This window comes from Esox lucius, chromosome 14 (genome assembly GCF_011004845.1).
Source record: "Esox lucius isolate fEsoLuc1 chromosome 14, fEsoLuc1.pri, whole genome shotgun sequence".
Lineage (NCBI taxonomy): Eukaryota > Metazoa > Chordata > Actinopteri > Esociformes > Esocidae > Esox > Esox lucius.
The window spans coordinates 6702732-6718765 of NC_047582.1; the positions used below are offsets into that span (position 1 = coordinate 6702732).

At 38.5% G+C, this 16034-nt stretch overlaps 1 protein-coding gene across 2 annotated transcripts; it reads left to right on the forward strand.

Annotated features, from left to right (window-relative positions):
• The first annotated feature begins 12620 nt into the window (after window positions 1-12620).
• sub1a (SUB1 regulator of transcription a) lies at window positions 12621-15956 on the forward strand. 2 transcript variants are annotated; one of them, XM_010898292.4, is made up of 5 exons: window positions 12621-12938; window positions 13552-13627; window positions 14908-15036; window positions 15155-15254; window positions 15601-15943. In XM_010898292.4, the coding sequence occupies exons 2-5, from the start codon at window positions 13553-13555 to the stop codon at window positions 15678-15680; spliced, it is 384 nt and encodes a 127-aa protein (XP_010896594.1). In that variant the 5' UTR covers window positions 12621-12938; window position 13552; the 3' UTR covers window positions 15681-15943.
• Window positions 15957-16034: the final 78 nt, after the last annotated feature.

Consider the following 16034-nt stretch of genomic DNA (forward strand, 5'->3'; position numbering starts at 1 on the left):
ACTCATTAAAATGTATTTATAACATTTTTGAAATGCGTTTTTCTGGATTATTTTATTCTGTCCCTCACTGTTCAATTAAACGTACCATTAAAATTATAGACTGATCATTTCTTTGTAAGTGGGCCAATGTACAAAATCAGCAGGGGACCAATAATCTTTTCCCTTATAATTTTTTCTTTTTCATATGAAGATCAAAAACAGTAATGATGAATGATTCACAATATGTTGTTTTATCGTTTCAAATATATCATTTCAATATTTGTGAAACACTATTTTTCAGAAACAGACAGATAAAATAATCTGGTGTGCTTTTTTTTATTGCAAATGAAAACAAAAAAAGAATACATAGAATAAACAAAAAAATATTATTAAACACTAGTCGTGCACACAACACACACTTTTTAACACTTATCAAAAGACTCATCAAACAGCCCCCAGCACCTAACAGTCCGCCCTCCCAACTCCCCATAGACATGGCCCCCTCCCACCTGATTATATGCTTATTAACATAGATTTTTTTAAGTAATTAATGAAAATCTGTGAATCTGTGAATCTGGCCTAGCATAACACACCAGAGCACTAGTCATGTGTCCATGATCTCCATGTAATTAATACTTGTCCAAAACAACAGATGATACTACTTTATCTTCACACTTTGTAGAATAGGTTTTATGGTTCTGTTCCCCATTTCCGCTGGGGCTTCCCAAGTATGATCCTCCATAAGATATGTCCATGCTATTCTGCCAAATGACACTTGATCAACTGTTTTGCCAAAAGATTCTGTGACATTGTGGGGAGCACCAGGCACCTTGGAATGCCCTTCAATGTGCCTAAACCATCGATTAACAGGAACCCTCCATTCCGCCCAGTCAACAAAACACCTGTCCTCAAGCCCTGAAGGAATTATTCAGTTTTCTTGTTTTCGTGATCTTTGCTGAGTTCGTTAAGGTCTCTCACCTTACTTTGATTATGTTCTCGTAATGTTTTGTCAGGATTTCCAACAATTTGGATCTCCAGTCCAGGACGTCATTGACCAGGATGTCTCCAACTTTACGCAGCTGATACGCACAATCCAGAACGGCTGTGAGATCTTTATGGAAGAGAAAGTAAAGCTTTAGTCAAGCAGTTTTACATAGGAACATTTTTCATTTTTGCGGATTTAGAAGACAACACATTTAAATCAGCTGGTGCATAATTACCTTTTCCGGTCATGTTGACTGGGGTTTGTTGTCTATGCTCAACACTTTAGAGTTGTATTCTACTTGTGATCGCGAGTAGGATGACTATCTGAGGGTATGGAGCTTTGAACAGCTCGCCAGTCAATACTGAGAGATGTTTGTTGGAGTTTGAACTCCACTGCCCCTTATATAGCCCATTAATGAGGTATGTTGGGAATCTCCCTTTGCAGACCCGCCTCCCAATCCCTGTTTTTACGGTTCAGGCCTCTGTTATTTCAGTGTGGTGGGATGTCTTACCTCACAGATCGCTCTGCAATCAGATAAGCAGTTGTTTATCATTGTAGGCAAATTTGCTTGGAAGGAACACTGATATTTTCATTCCAGTGCCAAATGAAATTCTTAGACAGGTCATGAACCTGTCCCATATTAGCAGGGTTAACCATACTCAAACATTTTCTGTTGTCAGTATGACCTACTGGTTATGATCCACACTGTGCATTTTAATTTTTTTACCTGAAAGTGGGGAAAGACAGAGGAGAAAATGTTTCTGAAAGACTGATGGGCCAGATCTGAACTACCGAAGTCTATATGCATCTGCTGCATAATGCTTATTATTTAATGGAACCAATAGTTTATAAAAATAAATCTGAAATACAAATGCACCAAGTAGTAGATAGTTACCAATTAAACAGAATATTAGAACATTATATTTTGAGGATAGACTTTTGGCCTCCACTTTATAGTTGATCGGCAGAGTGCACTTTGCACAGCAACAAGCAGTCCATAAAAGCAGTGAAATGAGATGCTGTGTGTACAAATATGTAACAGCACACCTCCAATCAGTATACCATTGACTCAGGACAAAATGTTATATGTTTCTCCAATGGGTTTGGAAGAGAGCATACACGCTTACGTAATCAAACAGCCATAAAAATGAATTGGTTTGCTGAATGTACAGTCAGAGTTTATATAAATAGCATAACAACACAGGACATAAGCATCGGTCCATGTCTTATAAAACAGTCCACCTGGGATGAGAACATACATTCATAACTATTAATGTTGTACTACCCTGTTTAACCTGTCTCTACCGTCCTTAGAAATCCTTAGTGACTAGAAAGCCACCACGGTCATTCCCCTTTTCAAACGCGGAGACACTTTAGACCCTAACTGCTATTGACCTCTAACCATCCTGCCCCTGTCGAAAGTCTTCGAAAGTCTGGTAAACAAACAGATCACCAAAGTCCTACCGCAACCTCTCCGCTATGCAATCTGGCTTCCGTGTTGGTCATGGATGTACCACGGCCACGCTTAAGGTTCTAAACGATTGTTTAAAAAAACTCTACCGTGCAAGTCTGCATTGACCTGTCCCACACCTGTCCGTCTGACCAGCATCGCCACTCTTGATGGGACTGAGTTAGAATATGTGGACACCAACAAATATCTAGGTGTCTGGTTAGACAGCTCACTCTCCCTCCAGACCCACATAAAATGACAAATCTCCAGCCTTGGCTTTACCAACCCACAGCCTGCGCTAAACCAGGTACATCTCTCTGGTCACCCCAAAAGCTCACACCTCCTTCGGCTGCCACTCCTTTTAGTTCTCAGCTGCCAACGACTGGAACGAATTACAAAAAAAACTGAAACTGGAGAACCTCTTTCCACTGCCTTTAAAAAACATCTGTCTGAGCTACTGACCGTTCATTGTACGTGTTAACTCTTCTCCATGATGCACACATAGATCCTGCACATAGCTGCCCTTATTATCTCTGTTATGCCCCATGGCACATTTGCACTCTTATCTGCACAATGTTCTCATATTATCACTCCTTTGCACTATTTCATTTGCACAGGTATGCCCTAGTGTTATGCTATCTATTGTCTTTGCCACACCACTTTTGCACACTAACTGACCTACCTCACTAAATACATCACTTTGCACAAACTGTACAACACCCCCTACTGCATTTTACACTTTTAGCTAGACTCTACAGCATTTTTACTTTTGCTATTGCCTTATCACTTTTGCACTAACTGTATATAGACTCTTTACTGCATTTGTATTTTATACAGACAATTATTAATTTTTTGTGTAATTGTATGTTGTCTTGCACGTTTGCGCTTTGTCTTGGCCAGGTCGCCGTTGCAAATGAGAATCTGTTCTCAATCAGCCTACCTGGTTAAATAAAAGTTAAATTAAAAAATTAAAAAAGGTTCATTTTTAAAAATAGGTTACTAGCCTTATCAATAGAAGTTAAAGAGTTGTGCACCAAATTATCTTTTCAGAGTATAAATGGACACTATGATATTTTAGAAGTGGCGTTTATCTATACATAAAACGTTAAGTCTTTATGTATACAATTAGGACAACATACAATTAGGACAACTAACTACAACTATATGGTCTAACTTCATGACAGGCAAAAAAACTTACATTTTGTTAATTGTATATAGTACTCATTCATTGTATATAAACATATTACTACTGACAGAAATATATTTACATGTTTACTTCTCTATGTACATTAGTACCTATGCCTAAACACCTGAACTTAATGTTTGAATATAAATCAATTAATGATTTTTGTAAATATGAATGCATACTCTTATAGCAATAGAATAATAGAATTGTCAGTTCTATTGTCACAATCATAGTGTCAATCAAGTTTGGTTGAAAGGGAAGCAGGGCCTAGTGGTTAGAATCCAACCAGTAACCAAAAGGTTGCTACATCAGTACCAATGCCTAGACTATTGGGAGACTGTATACATCAAAACCAATACATACTGTAGACTATAGGAACACTGTGTACATCACAACCAGTGACTAGACTATAGGGTCACTGTGTTCATCAGTACCAATGCCTACACTATAGGGTCACTGTGTACATCAGTACCAATGCCTAGACTATAGGGACACTGTTTACATCAGTACCAATGCCTAGACTATAGGGACACTGTTTACATCAGTACCAATGCCTAGACTATAGGAACACTGTGTACATCACAACCAGTGACTAGACTATAGGGTCACTGTGTTCATCAGTACCAATGCCTACACTATAGGGACACTGTGTACATCAGTACCCGTGCCTAGATTATAGGGACACTGTGTACATCAGTACCAGTGCCTAGATTATAGGGACACTGTTTACATCAATACCAATGCCTAGATTATAGGGACACTGTGTACATCAGTACCAATGCCTAGACTATAGGGACACTGTGTACATCAGTACCAATGCCTAGATTATAGGGACACTGTGTACATCAGTACCAATGCCTAGATTATAGGGACACTGTGTACATCAGTACCAATGCCTAGATTATAGGGACACTGTTTACATCAGTACCAGTGCCTAGACTATAGGGACACTGTGTTCATCAGTACCAATGCCTAGATTATAGGGACACTGTTTACATCAGTACCAGTGCCTAGACTATAGGGTCACAGTGTTCATCAGAACAAATGCTTAGGCTATAGGGACACTGTGTACATCAGTACCAAAGCCTGTACATCAGTACCAATGCTTAGACTATGGGGTCACTGTGTACATCAGTACAAATCCCTAGACTGTGGGGACACTGGAAATTAGTACTGATGCTTAGACTGTGTGACTACGGACAAGCAGGTTTGAGGTGTCATGCCAAAGAGTGGTAAAGTGTCAAGGTAGCAGGATAGGAAGATGGGTAGAGGAGAAGGACAACCAAGTTTGTTATCAGCGCACAGTTCATGTGCATTAACGCACATGGCCTGGGTGACTTGCACATCTGTGAAGGCACCATTAACACTCAACAATATACACAGGTTTTGGAGCAATATATTCTGCTTTCCAGACGTCTTTTTCAGGGTAGGCCAGTGGTGGAGCTGAGCTTTCTCTCCCATGGGTGCGAACCTTAGCCACGGAGTAGGCGAGGCCTGTTCTGAGTAGAACCTGTCCTGTTAAACCGCTGAATGGTCTTGGCCACTGTGCTGCAGCTCAGTTTCAGACTCTTGGCAATCTTCTTATAGCCTATGTCATCTTTATGTTCTCAGTGAGTTGTTTGCCATAAGGTGCCATGTTGAACTTCCAGTGACCAGTATGAAGGAGTGTGAGAGCTCAAACTCATCATAGGGTTATCAGAAACTATACACATGAAGAATTCACTAGCAAACCTCTCATCTACATTGAAAGAAATATAAATGCTAAATGTCGAGAGTTGGTAACATGTTTATGACTTGAAATCAGTGTCCAGAAATGTCCTATACAGACAAAGCACATCTCTATAAAATTGTGTGCAAATTTGTTTACATCCCTGTAAGTGAGCATGTATTTAGTGTCGCTTTTTTTTTTTCAAACACAAAATAAATGTTTGTTCATTCATATTCCCTTTATTAAAAGAAAAGTTGTTAAAGACATTAAAATATGAATTGCCAAAAACATGGATAATGTCTAGAAAAAAATATTTCAAAGCATTGTAACTACATAATACTAGTATGTAACACGACAGAACCGTTGCTGTGGGTGTGTAGACTATGGTCGCTTCAAGAGTTATAATTGATGTTGTACATGATTTTGATAGAGGTATGATGAGCGCTGGGACTAAGATTTAAAATAATCACAAATGTGTATGTCATTACATTTCTGAATCAAACCTAAACAGCTCAGACTTATCATCTTATCTCCAGTCTTTAATGAAGGATTGAGGGCTGAATAATTATGAATTGTCAGTCAGTCACCAGTTTATTGTACTTACTTGAAAATAATTAATTAATGTTAGTTTCTGCAGTACTGCATGGGCATGTGAAACCTGGGGAATTTTTGATATGGAAATCATGGAGTGACTTTACACTGTGGGTTTAATTCAATGATTGAATTCACCCTCTAAACAAGCATAAATAATTAAACCAGCAGTGAACCTGTCAATTCTTTTTGGGACTCCACTTGTACTTCTCAGGGGATTACCTGCATCTGAGTGGGGTAAAATATAACTGTTGCCCATTACAGAAATGGAAATATGCTGCTTGAATAACTAGTCAAATAAACTGGCACTTAGATAACCAGTACATCTGCATATGTTGAACTAATGTATATAATATACACAAACTCTAAATCCAATCCTAATCAGTGATCACTTAATTAAAAGGAAAATGGATTGGATGCATGTTGAAGGTTATAGTCACAACCTGGCTCTTAAAAGGTGACAACCAAGGGAGTCGACACATTGGCATTATAGGAGTAACGCACGTTTATCAAAAAACTAACCAAGTATAAAACTAGAAATGAAATCTGACCTGTGAAGTGTGAAAGTAGGCATAGGAGAGAAGAAGCCTGGATGAGTGTAAAATGTGTTGAGGGGTGCACCTAATGAAAACACAATCAACCAAATCACAAAACATGGTTCTTGTTGGGGGACGGAGCCAAGACTGGGCAACAGGAACTTCTATCTTCTAGTTGGTCCTAAACCCAGGTGCAATCTGTCACCATAACGGCCCCATCAGCTCCACCTGTCCCCAGTCTGCAAATAAAAGCACAAACACAGAGGAGGCAGAGATAATGACTTAGTCTGAGTTTTGCATGTCACAGGTGTTTAAGGTGTGTTCTGGCAGTGAAGAAGGAGGGTATGGGATGGGACTCACACAGCATAACATGGGTCATTTGGAGCTAGGAAGGGAAGGTAGACTGATATCTATTAAAGAGCTTGTTGAAGGTGTTGTATAAATGTCAATATATTGCCAGACATCATAGTGGTTAGCATGTTGGGCCAGTAACCAAAAGGTTACTAGCCCCAACTATTCCTAGAAGTCATTCATGATAAGAGCATCTGTTAGATGACTAACATGTTATGTAAATTTAGTGCAGATTTGGCTAGTGTAGTGCTAGATTATCATGTACAGTATGACTGACACATACTGGCTTTACATGTTTCTCAAATCACCTTGTCTGCTGTTCACAGGGTGATCTCCAGCACAGTGTGTTTGAGGCCCTCTCCCATGTTTCCAGGGTTCTATTCTGCTGCAGCTTTCCTCTGCCAGCCTGTCAATGAAAACACATACGTTAAAGCCTTCAGACGGAGCAGATAGGGAAACACAGCCTAACCAGTGACATAAATAAATACATACATCCTTTGCATTTCATTCTCACCTGTTTAAGGGGCTGGTGGAATATGTCTCCACTTCATCGAACAAAGCATTACAGACTTTGAAGTAATGCGGTTGTCAGTGTTTTCGGTCTCCATTTGTCCTAACTGGGAAGTGGGTGGGGAGATTGTACATCTGGGAATCAGAGGGATAGAATACAACCTTGTTTAGACAGAGATTCAAATAGGCTTCTGATGTCACTTTAAAATATATTACCAAACATATCTGAACACTGCTTATGTGAAACCTTTTCTCGACACAGCCAAACAAATGATCACTTTACTAAAAGTAACAGGAGACCTATTCAAATTACCAATGATCACTTCAGTAAAACAGAATGTCTGGTTTAACCACTGATCATTTCAGTAAAGGAACAGAAGAGGGATGCAGGCTTAAAGTATTGGGATGGAGTTCATTAAGATTGCTTATCTACTAAATTATTTGAATCTGAGATTCGAATAGCTTGCCAGTGACAGAACCCAGAAAACACGACAACCCTTATAGCTACGTTTAAAGATAGCTAGCTACGCGACGAGGTAGGCTACTTGTTAGCCAGCTCTAGTCAATTAGGGTACATTATAACTAGCTAAAGATGCATGCATGCATGCATATTCAAGCAGGCAAGATCCATTTATTTTTTTGCTTCATATACACTATTTTGTCATTATTTAGAAATGTAAACAAAATAATAATTTGTCATGGCCATCTATGCAGTGGTGTAAAAAGTAAAAAAATAAGTATTTGGCTATGTTCACCTTTTGGGAAGTTGGTAAAGATTAGCTAAATTACCTTCATAACGAACCAATCAATGACCTTAATTGATCATTTACACTCTTCCTTTTTATTTTATTGATCACTGGTTAGTTTTGAACTCCCTTTACCTGGTTACTTAGATCTTAATTAGATACTTTCCTTAAGTGGTGAACACAGCCAAACCCAGTTGAGTACTTTTACTTTGTTCTTTGTTCAGCTCTACTTCTATGTGATTGTTGTGATCTTTCATTTAAATTGCCAAAATGCATTGTTGACCTTCTGAGACTGGGTTCAAGTCCTCACCCCTGAATGATGAGGATATACTGGGTGCTGTGCAGATGCTGAGAGAGGCCTCAACTCTAGAGGGAGAACAAGAAGCTCTCTCCCCATTCATGTTTTTGTTTCATAATTTTGAACACACTGAAACATTCATGGATGAAATAGACAAAAGAGCACTTAGTGATAATTTTGAGCTTCTCTGTTAATTATTTTTGTTGATGAGGATACCAATTAGGTGTCTTTTAACCAGCTAATGCTGGTTTCAACACAACAAAAATGACAAGATCCAGAAAACACAATATAGTTTGATAAGACAAAGAGACAAGAAACATCAGTTGTTTAGCAAGAGTAAACTGGACAGTGTTTTGGAAGGGTTCACCTGGCCATACAACATGATAGGATGAAACCAAAGCCTACAGAATCTGGGCAAAGCTGAATACACAATACATTATGAAACGGTTTAGTTTTGTCAGTGTTGGAATGTAATGTTTTTAATATTTGATTGGGTGATTAAATGTTTAATTGTCTAACTGGCATACCATTTAATATTGTATTTTTAGGTTATGCCAATAACTTCATGCTTTTGGACTACATTATTTGACTTTCAGTAATGTCTGATGTGCTCTTTTGGACCTGCTCTACTTTTCAACTTTTAAGATAAGGGTTAAATTAGACCTCAGATAATTAATTCCAACACTTATATTCCTCCCAACTATGTTTTAAGTCCATAACTACTTCATTACTCTAGAATTAATAATGTGCTTGTTCCAGGCACCCCTGGATTAATGTATTGTTCTGTAAACAGATGTTGCTATAGAAAATTCAACCCTTCCAGTTACCAATTTCAACTTTCTTAAACAATGCTGTTAAATTGAACAGTGCAATTCAAAGGAAGGAAGAACCATTACAATGATTTGTATGAAAACTGGTCAGATCTACACAGCTGAACCTACAGGTCTCGGCAAAGGATCTTCAGAACAGTTTAGCTGACCCTAAAGTTGTTGCTCACAGGTCCACCGCACAATGTACCTTACACAGCATGTTCACATTTGTGCAATATACTGAATCTACGTAAAATGCATAAATGGTAATCCTGTATAAACTTGTGCAAAATGGAGGCCTGTTTCACTTTGTAACATCTAGAGCTCCGATCAACTACATTTTAACTGCAATAAGCAGCATTCTCAACCATCAACCACCTAATGATGGCCCTCTACTGTATCACATACAGTGAGGGAAAAAATGTATTTGATCCCCTGATGGTTTTGTATGTTTGCCCACTGACAAAGAAATTATTAGTCTATAATTTTTATGGTAGGTTTATTTGAACAATGAGAGACAGAATAACAACAAAGAAATCCAGAGAAACGCATGGCGAAAATTTTATAAATTAATTTTCATTTTAATGAGTGACATATGTATTTGATCTCCCAGGGGTCTTTTATACAGGTTACGAGCTGAGATTAGGACCACACTTAAAGGGAGACACCTGTCAACAGAAGCAATCAATCAATCAGATTTCAAACTCTCCACCATGGCCAAGACCAAAGAGCTGTCCAAGGATGTCAGGGACAAGATTGTCGACCTACACAAGGCTGGAATGTGCTATAAGACCATCACCAAAAACATGAAGTTAATGGCAACATTTCTAAATTGGGAATCTAAAACAAAAATTTCAGAAAATCACAAGTTGTTACTGCATGCTTCAAATGCACATTATTAAAACATTTGCCAAATTTCAGACAATGGATTTTGAGTTAACCTTTTCTTTAGTTAGGTTATTATTCACAAATTCTCAAAGGCTTATGACAAATAAATTCTGATTATTGTATATTTAGCAGGCCTAAAGGACAAATCAGATGCTTAACAAAATGAACAGCCAGAAAGCATGCTGGGATATTGACAACAAAAAATAAATACTCCTTATTTATACAGTTTATTTATGTAAACAGTGAATCAACGTCTGTGGAAAAACAGAAAATTCTTGTGTTTGCTGATAACAGACTTTTCCAGTTATTTTAGAGGACAAATGTTAAATGAAGGTTTTATGTCTAATTTAAAACAGAAACGTACTGTCATTCTGAAATACAGAAAACTGCATGTACAAATTTATAGTAAATGTAAAAATACGTAAAATAACATTATATTTTTACAATGTAGGCAATTGCTCCTGTACTTCATAACCAACAGATTTAAGATATATTTGACTGTGTTACATTAAGTCGTATTAGTGTTTTCGCTCTTTTTAACTTGTCACCTGTAAGGTATCAGGATGAAATCCTCAGACCCATCGTCAGAGCTTACACTGGTGCAGTGGGCCCTGGGTTTCTCCTGGTGGAGGACAATGCCCACCCTCATGTGGCCAGAGTTTGTAGGCTGTTCATGGATGACGAAGGCATTGATGCCATTGACTGGCCCTCACTTTCCCCGGACCTGAATCCAATTGAGACCCTCTGGGACGTTATGTATCAGTGCATCCACCGCCGCCAAGTAGCGCCACAGACTGTCCAGGAGATCATTGATCCCCTGATCCAGGACTGGGTGTAGTCACCATAAAGAAGGGTGTAGTCTCATCAGAAGCATGCCCAGATGTTGTCGGCAGTGCATAAAAGCACATGAGGGCCATACACACTACTGAGTCACATTATGAGTAGCCATGATGAAATTCATGCAAGTTGGAACAGCCTGTGATTTTAATTGTTTACTTTGATTTGGAACAAGAACATTTCACTTACCATTGCGCAAGTGCTGTCTATTCTTTGTTCACAGTCACATTTTGAAATATTCTTTCAAGTGGAAGAGAATACTGTAACCCAGGGGAAATGCTGTCAGTATGTAAGCAACAAAATTAAATTGATTGTTTCTTGAATTTTACCCTAACCTTTTCACGTTGTAAGTTCCAAATATCTGAAACTGCCTCTCTGGATGGGTTCTTAAATATTTCAGTATATGCAAAAGTTATTACTGCATGCTTCAAATGCACATTATTAAAACATTTGCCAAATTTCAGACAATGGATTTTGAGTTAACCATTTCTTTAGTTACACATGTGCAGAATGTTACACATGTACATAGGCTATTTGTCGTTTTAAAGGTAGGTGGCTAGCGTTAGCTCCTGTGAATATGACTGAAGATGGGGGAAGAGTAACTGGCAGAGGCTACACAGCAGTACGGAACGCTTTGGGTTGAGGAAACAAGTAAGGGTCCCTGGATGAACATGAGGGAATCAATCTTGGAGACATTGTAGTTTGTATTTCACAATGTTTTTTGCAAGTTTGTGTTTGTTTTTTTTGTAGTTTTTTTAATGAAGCACTTAATTCACTTTGATTATCCTATGCAGAACACAGAGCTAAGATAATGTATTTTAGAATAAGCCTCCTGTGTTGTCCCTGACCGCAACTTGACAACCACATGGAACTTGTCCCCAAGCACCAATAGAAGAGGAGGCTGCTCATTGCTCCTGGCTGCAGGAAGGACAGCCTGGATGAGATAAATGCATAATCAATTAATATAAACGGTTGCATACGCGGTGGTATACACGTTAGGTCGTTTAAATTGCTTATTAAAGTCCTTTTTCACCTGCCACAGCGTGTGCGCGCGCACACCACTGCTTGTGCTTCTATGTGTTACTTTTAAACACTATGTGTTATGATTAAACACTCCTAAAGAGTTCAAATGGAAATTATGAATCAACAAACGTTATGTTTTTCTATTAATTGATTTCGCTGGACTCAGTTTATGTACTATTTTGACAGACTAAATCCATAGTGTGTGTAAATAAGACACTGTGAGGCTACTAGTATAATTAGTGAATCGACCCATATGGAAAATAAATTTAAAAAATTAAACATATTTGAGATACATTTAAAAAAAACAAAAATGTGCTAATTAATGTATTTATTAAGGAAATGTAATTAATACATTTAGAAAATATTTCGAAATATATTACCTAATGCATATACAATGTACAAAAAAATGTGGAGATGCATTTGAAAATGTATTGGAAAATACATACTAAATATACTGTACATTACATTTTGGGAAGTACATTTAAAAAACGTAGCATTAAGCAGGCTGTGTCTCAAACCCGTGATGTTTGGCTTCTAAGTCAAGTGTGTCATTATTCTTTTAAATAAATCCACAAATGTATATTATTTTTATATTTATGTACATTCTTTAAATAAAATTCCAACATAATTTTACATTATGTAGTCGAAATGTGTAATTGTTTCAAATTGTTCAAAAATAAAACAATTTATATTCTTTTAAATTGAGACTTTTATTTTGAAAGCAAACTAGGAGAAGCTAGGAATCCATTATTGTGGCTTCCTCCAATTTTTACTAGCTTTTTATACGCATTGTTATAAAGCAGTGTTCTAATATCTATGTTTATACGTTAGCTAACGCGCGCGACTGAATTCTAGATCATCATAACAGGAAGAAAGCCTCTTGCTGCACTGACTTAATCCAAGTCATTTGGAATGAAGCTCTGAGAAACCACGCAGGTTCTGCATAGACAAGACATTCTTGATTTGCAGGCCTGTATCTCGCGCCTTCTCAAGCATCCGCATACACTATATTGCAGCTCACACACTGAAAAACCTTTGCACGTAAGTATTCTAATTATGTTTCTTATGTTGTTATGCAGATGTTCTACTCTAGCAAACCCTGTGCAAAACCCAATGCTACGTTGTTACCGTGCTGCAATAACTTTGCATTGCAAACTAGATTGACCGAGATACATTTTTGTGTTATTGGTTATTGCAGGCCTAGTTACCTGACCATAGTATTCGCTACGATGGATCAACGGGCTATGCAATGACTCGAGCAAATCAGTCCAACTTGTAAATGAAAATAATAAACATAACACATAAGGACATTTGCATATTCGGTGGTCACGTGGACTACATCGCGGTCAGCGCGAGGGAAACTGTGTTAGCTGTGGCTATTTTTCCAGGCAGGAGAATTGCCAGTGGAAATGTGATTTTTGATTTTATCAACTTCACATTGACAGTAGGCCTATGGCCTTGTACACTAGATAATTGGTCATGTATGTAATTGAATATTGCATAGCATACAATAATCAAAAATATAAGTACAATATCAGAAATATAATTATTAAAGGATCACATTATGCACATTGGAACATAGATTTAATTTGGAAAACACAGCATGGTGTCCTATTAAGGATGGTTTTCACTCAATGTTTGTGTCTATCTCCAGGATGCCCAAGTCTAAGGAAGTCATGTCTTCTACCTCTGGCAGTGGCAGTGACTCAGACAGCGAGGCTGAGACCAAGGTAAACATACACACCCGTTGCTCCTGTGTTGTGTCCTGAGACACTGAGGACAGACTCTTGTGTTGTGTCCTGAGACACTGAGGACAGACTCTTGTGTTGTGTCCTGAGACACTGAGGACAGACTCTTGTGTTGTATCCTGAGACACTGAGGACAGACTCTTGTGTTGTATCCTGAGACACTGAGGACAGACTCTTGTGTTGTATCCTGAGACACTGAGGACAGACTCCTGGGTTGTATCCTGAGACACTGAGGACAGACTCTTGTGTTGTATCCTGAGACACTGAGGACAGACTCTTGTGTTGTATCCTGAGACACTGAGGACAGACTCTTGTGTTGTATCCTGAGACACTGAGGACAGACTCTTGTGTTGTATCCTGAGACACTGAGGACAGACTCCTGGGTTGTATCCTGAGACACTGAGGACAGACTCTTGTGTTGTATCTTGAGACACTGAGGACAGACTCTTGTGTTGTATCCTGAGACACTGAGGACAGACTCTTGTGTTGTATCCTGAGACACTGAGGACAGACTCTTGTGTTGTATCCTGAGACACTGAGGACAGACTTGTGTTGTATCCTGAGACACTGAGGACAGACTCTTGTGTTGTATCCTGAGACACTGAGGACAGACTCTTGTGTTGTATCCTGAGACACTGAGGACAGACTCTTGTGTTGTATCCTGAGACACTGAGGACAGACTTGTGTTGTATCCTGAGACACTGAGGACAGGCTCTTGTGTTGTATCCTGAGACACTGAGGACAGACTCTTGTGTTGTATCCTGAGACACTGAGGACAGACTCTTGTGTTGTATCCTGAGACACTGAGGACAGACTCTTGTGTTGTATCCTGAGACACTGAGGACAGACTCTTGTGTTGTATCCTGAGTCACTGAGGACAGACTCTTGTGTTGTATCCTGAGACACTGAGGACAGACTCTTGTGTTGTATCCTGAGACACTGAGGACAGACTTGTGTTGTATCCTGAGACACTGAGGACAGACTCTTGTGTTGTATCCTGAGTCACTGAGGACAGACTCTTGTGTTGTATCCTGAGTCACAGTGTATAGACTCTTGTGTTGTATTCTTACCTAAATACATGAGCCATGTGACTGTTTTGAGAATGCCCGGGTATAAATACATTTGTTTTAACAATGTTGCTACAGTCTTCTTTAAACTGTTTATCGATACAAATGTCTGTAATCAGAACTTTCCATATTTCACTTTCAGAACAGAATATTTTGTTTAATGTTTAATGATATGTTGAAATGAACCTCTGGTAGGCCAAGAAGAGAAAGCAGGCTGTCCCAGAGAAACCTGCTGCTAAGAAACCTAAAGGAGGAGAGAGTTCCAAGCCTGGAGGAACATCCAGAGAGAGCACCAACAAGGACAAGGATGACAACAAATTCCAGGTAAGGAGCGAAGAAGAACACAACTTTATTTTAAAGCTCTGATGTGTCAGTCTGCAGTTCAAAAGCTGTGGTATGTGGTTTGTGTCTTGATGTTTGCGTTTTATTTTTGGTTTTTCAGATTGGGAAGATGCGGTACGTGAGCGTTCGTGAGTTTAAAGGGAAGTGTCTGATTGACATCCGCGAGTACTGGATGGACCAGGAGGGAGAGATGAAGCCAGGCAGGAAGGGTGTGGTTCTTTAACTGGGTTTTGAGGCACTGAATGGACACTGGAGTAGAAGAAAGGCCATTACCATACAAACACACATAGAAGTACAATTATAATGTATTGTTTCCAAATGTTTTCTTGTCATTTCAGTACTTCAGTAATGTTAAAGATTTATAAAGTACAGAGGAACTGCATATTGACTAACTACATAATAATTAAGTGTGATATACATTCTTAGGTAAAGTGTAACCACATATGTCCATTTTATAATTGAGCAGTGACCAATGCATGACGGTGCTGTTTTTTGTGGGTATTCCATAATTGGACGCTCTCTCTGACTAACTGGTTTTGTCCTCAGGTATCTCATTGAACCCAGAGCAGTGGAACCAGCTGAAGGATCAAATCTCTGAAATAGATGATGCAGTGAAGGCCATATAAGAGGAAGACTTCTGGCTGGAATTTACAATCCACCACTTTACATTTTTAATCTTGTTAGTGAAACATTTTTCAAGGAAGAGAACAACATTTTTTAAGTGACCGTCCAAGACATTCTGTATATTTTAACTTAACATTTCTGTTTACTTATTTTACTGTTTTAGAAAACCCAAAGTATGTTCAGATGTAGCTATGTGCACGCGTGCCTGTGTGTGCGTGTCTTGGGTTTGCTATAATAATTCATCAATAAAAGCCATTTAAAGGGATTACATTTTCTTTAAAACAAAGTGTTATTAGTTAATTTTCTATACATCAGCATGCCTATTACGATGTTTAACTGATCAATGTAGACAGATT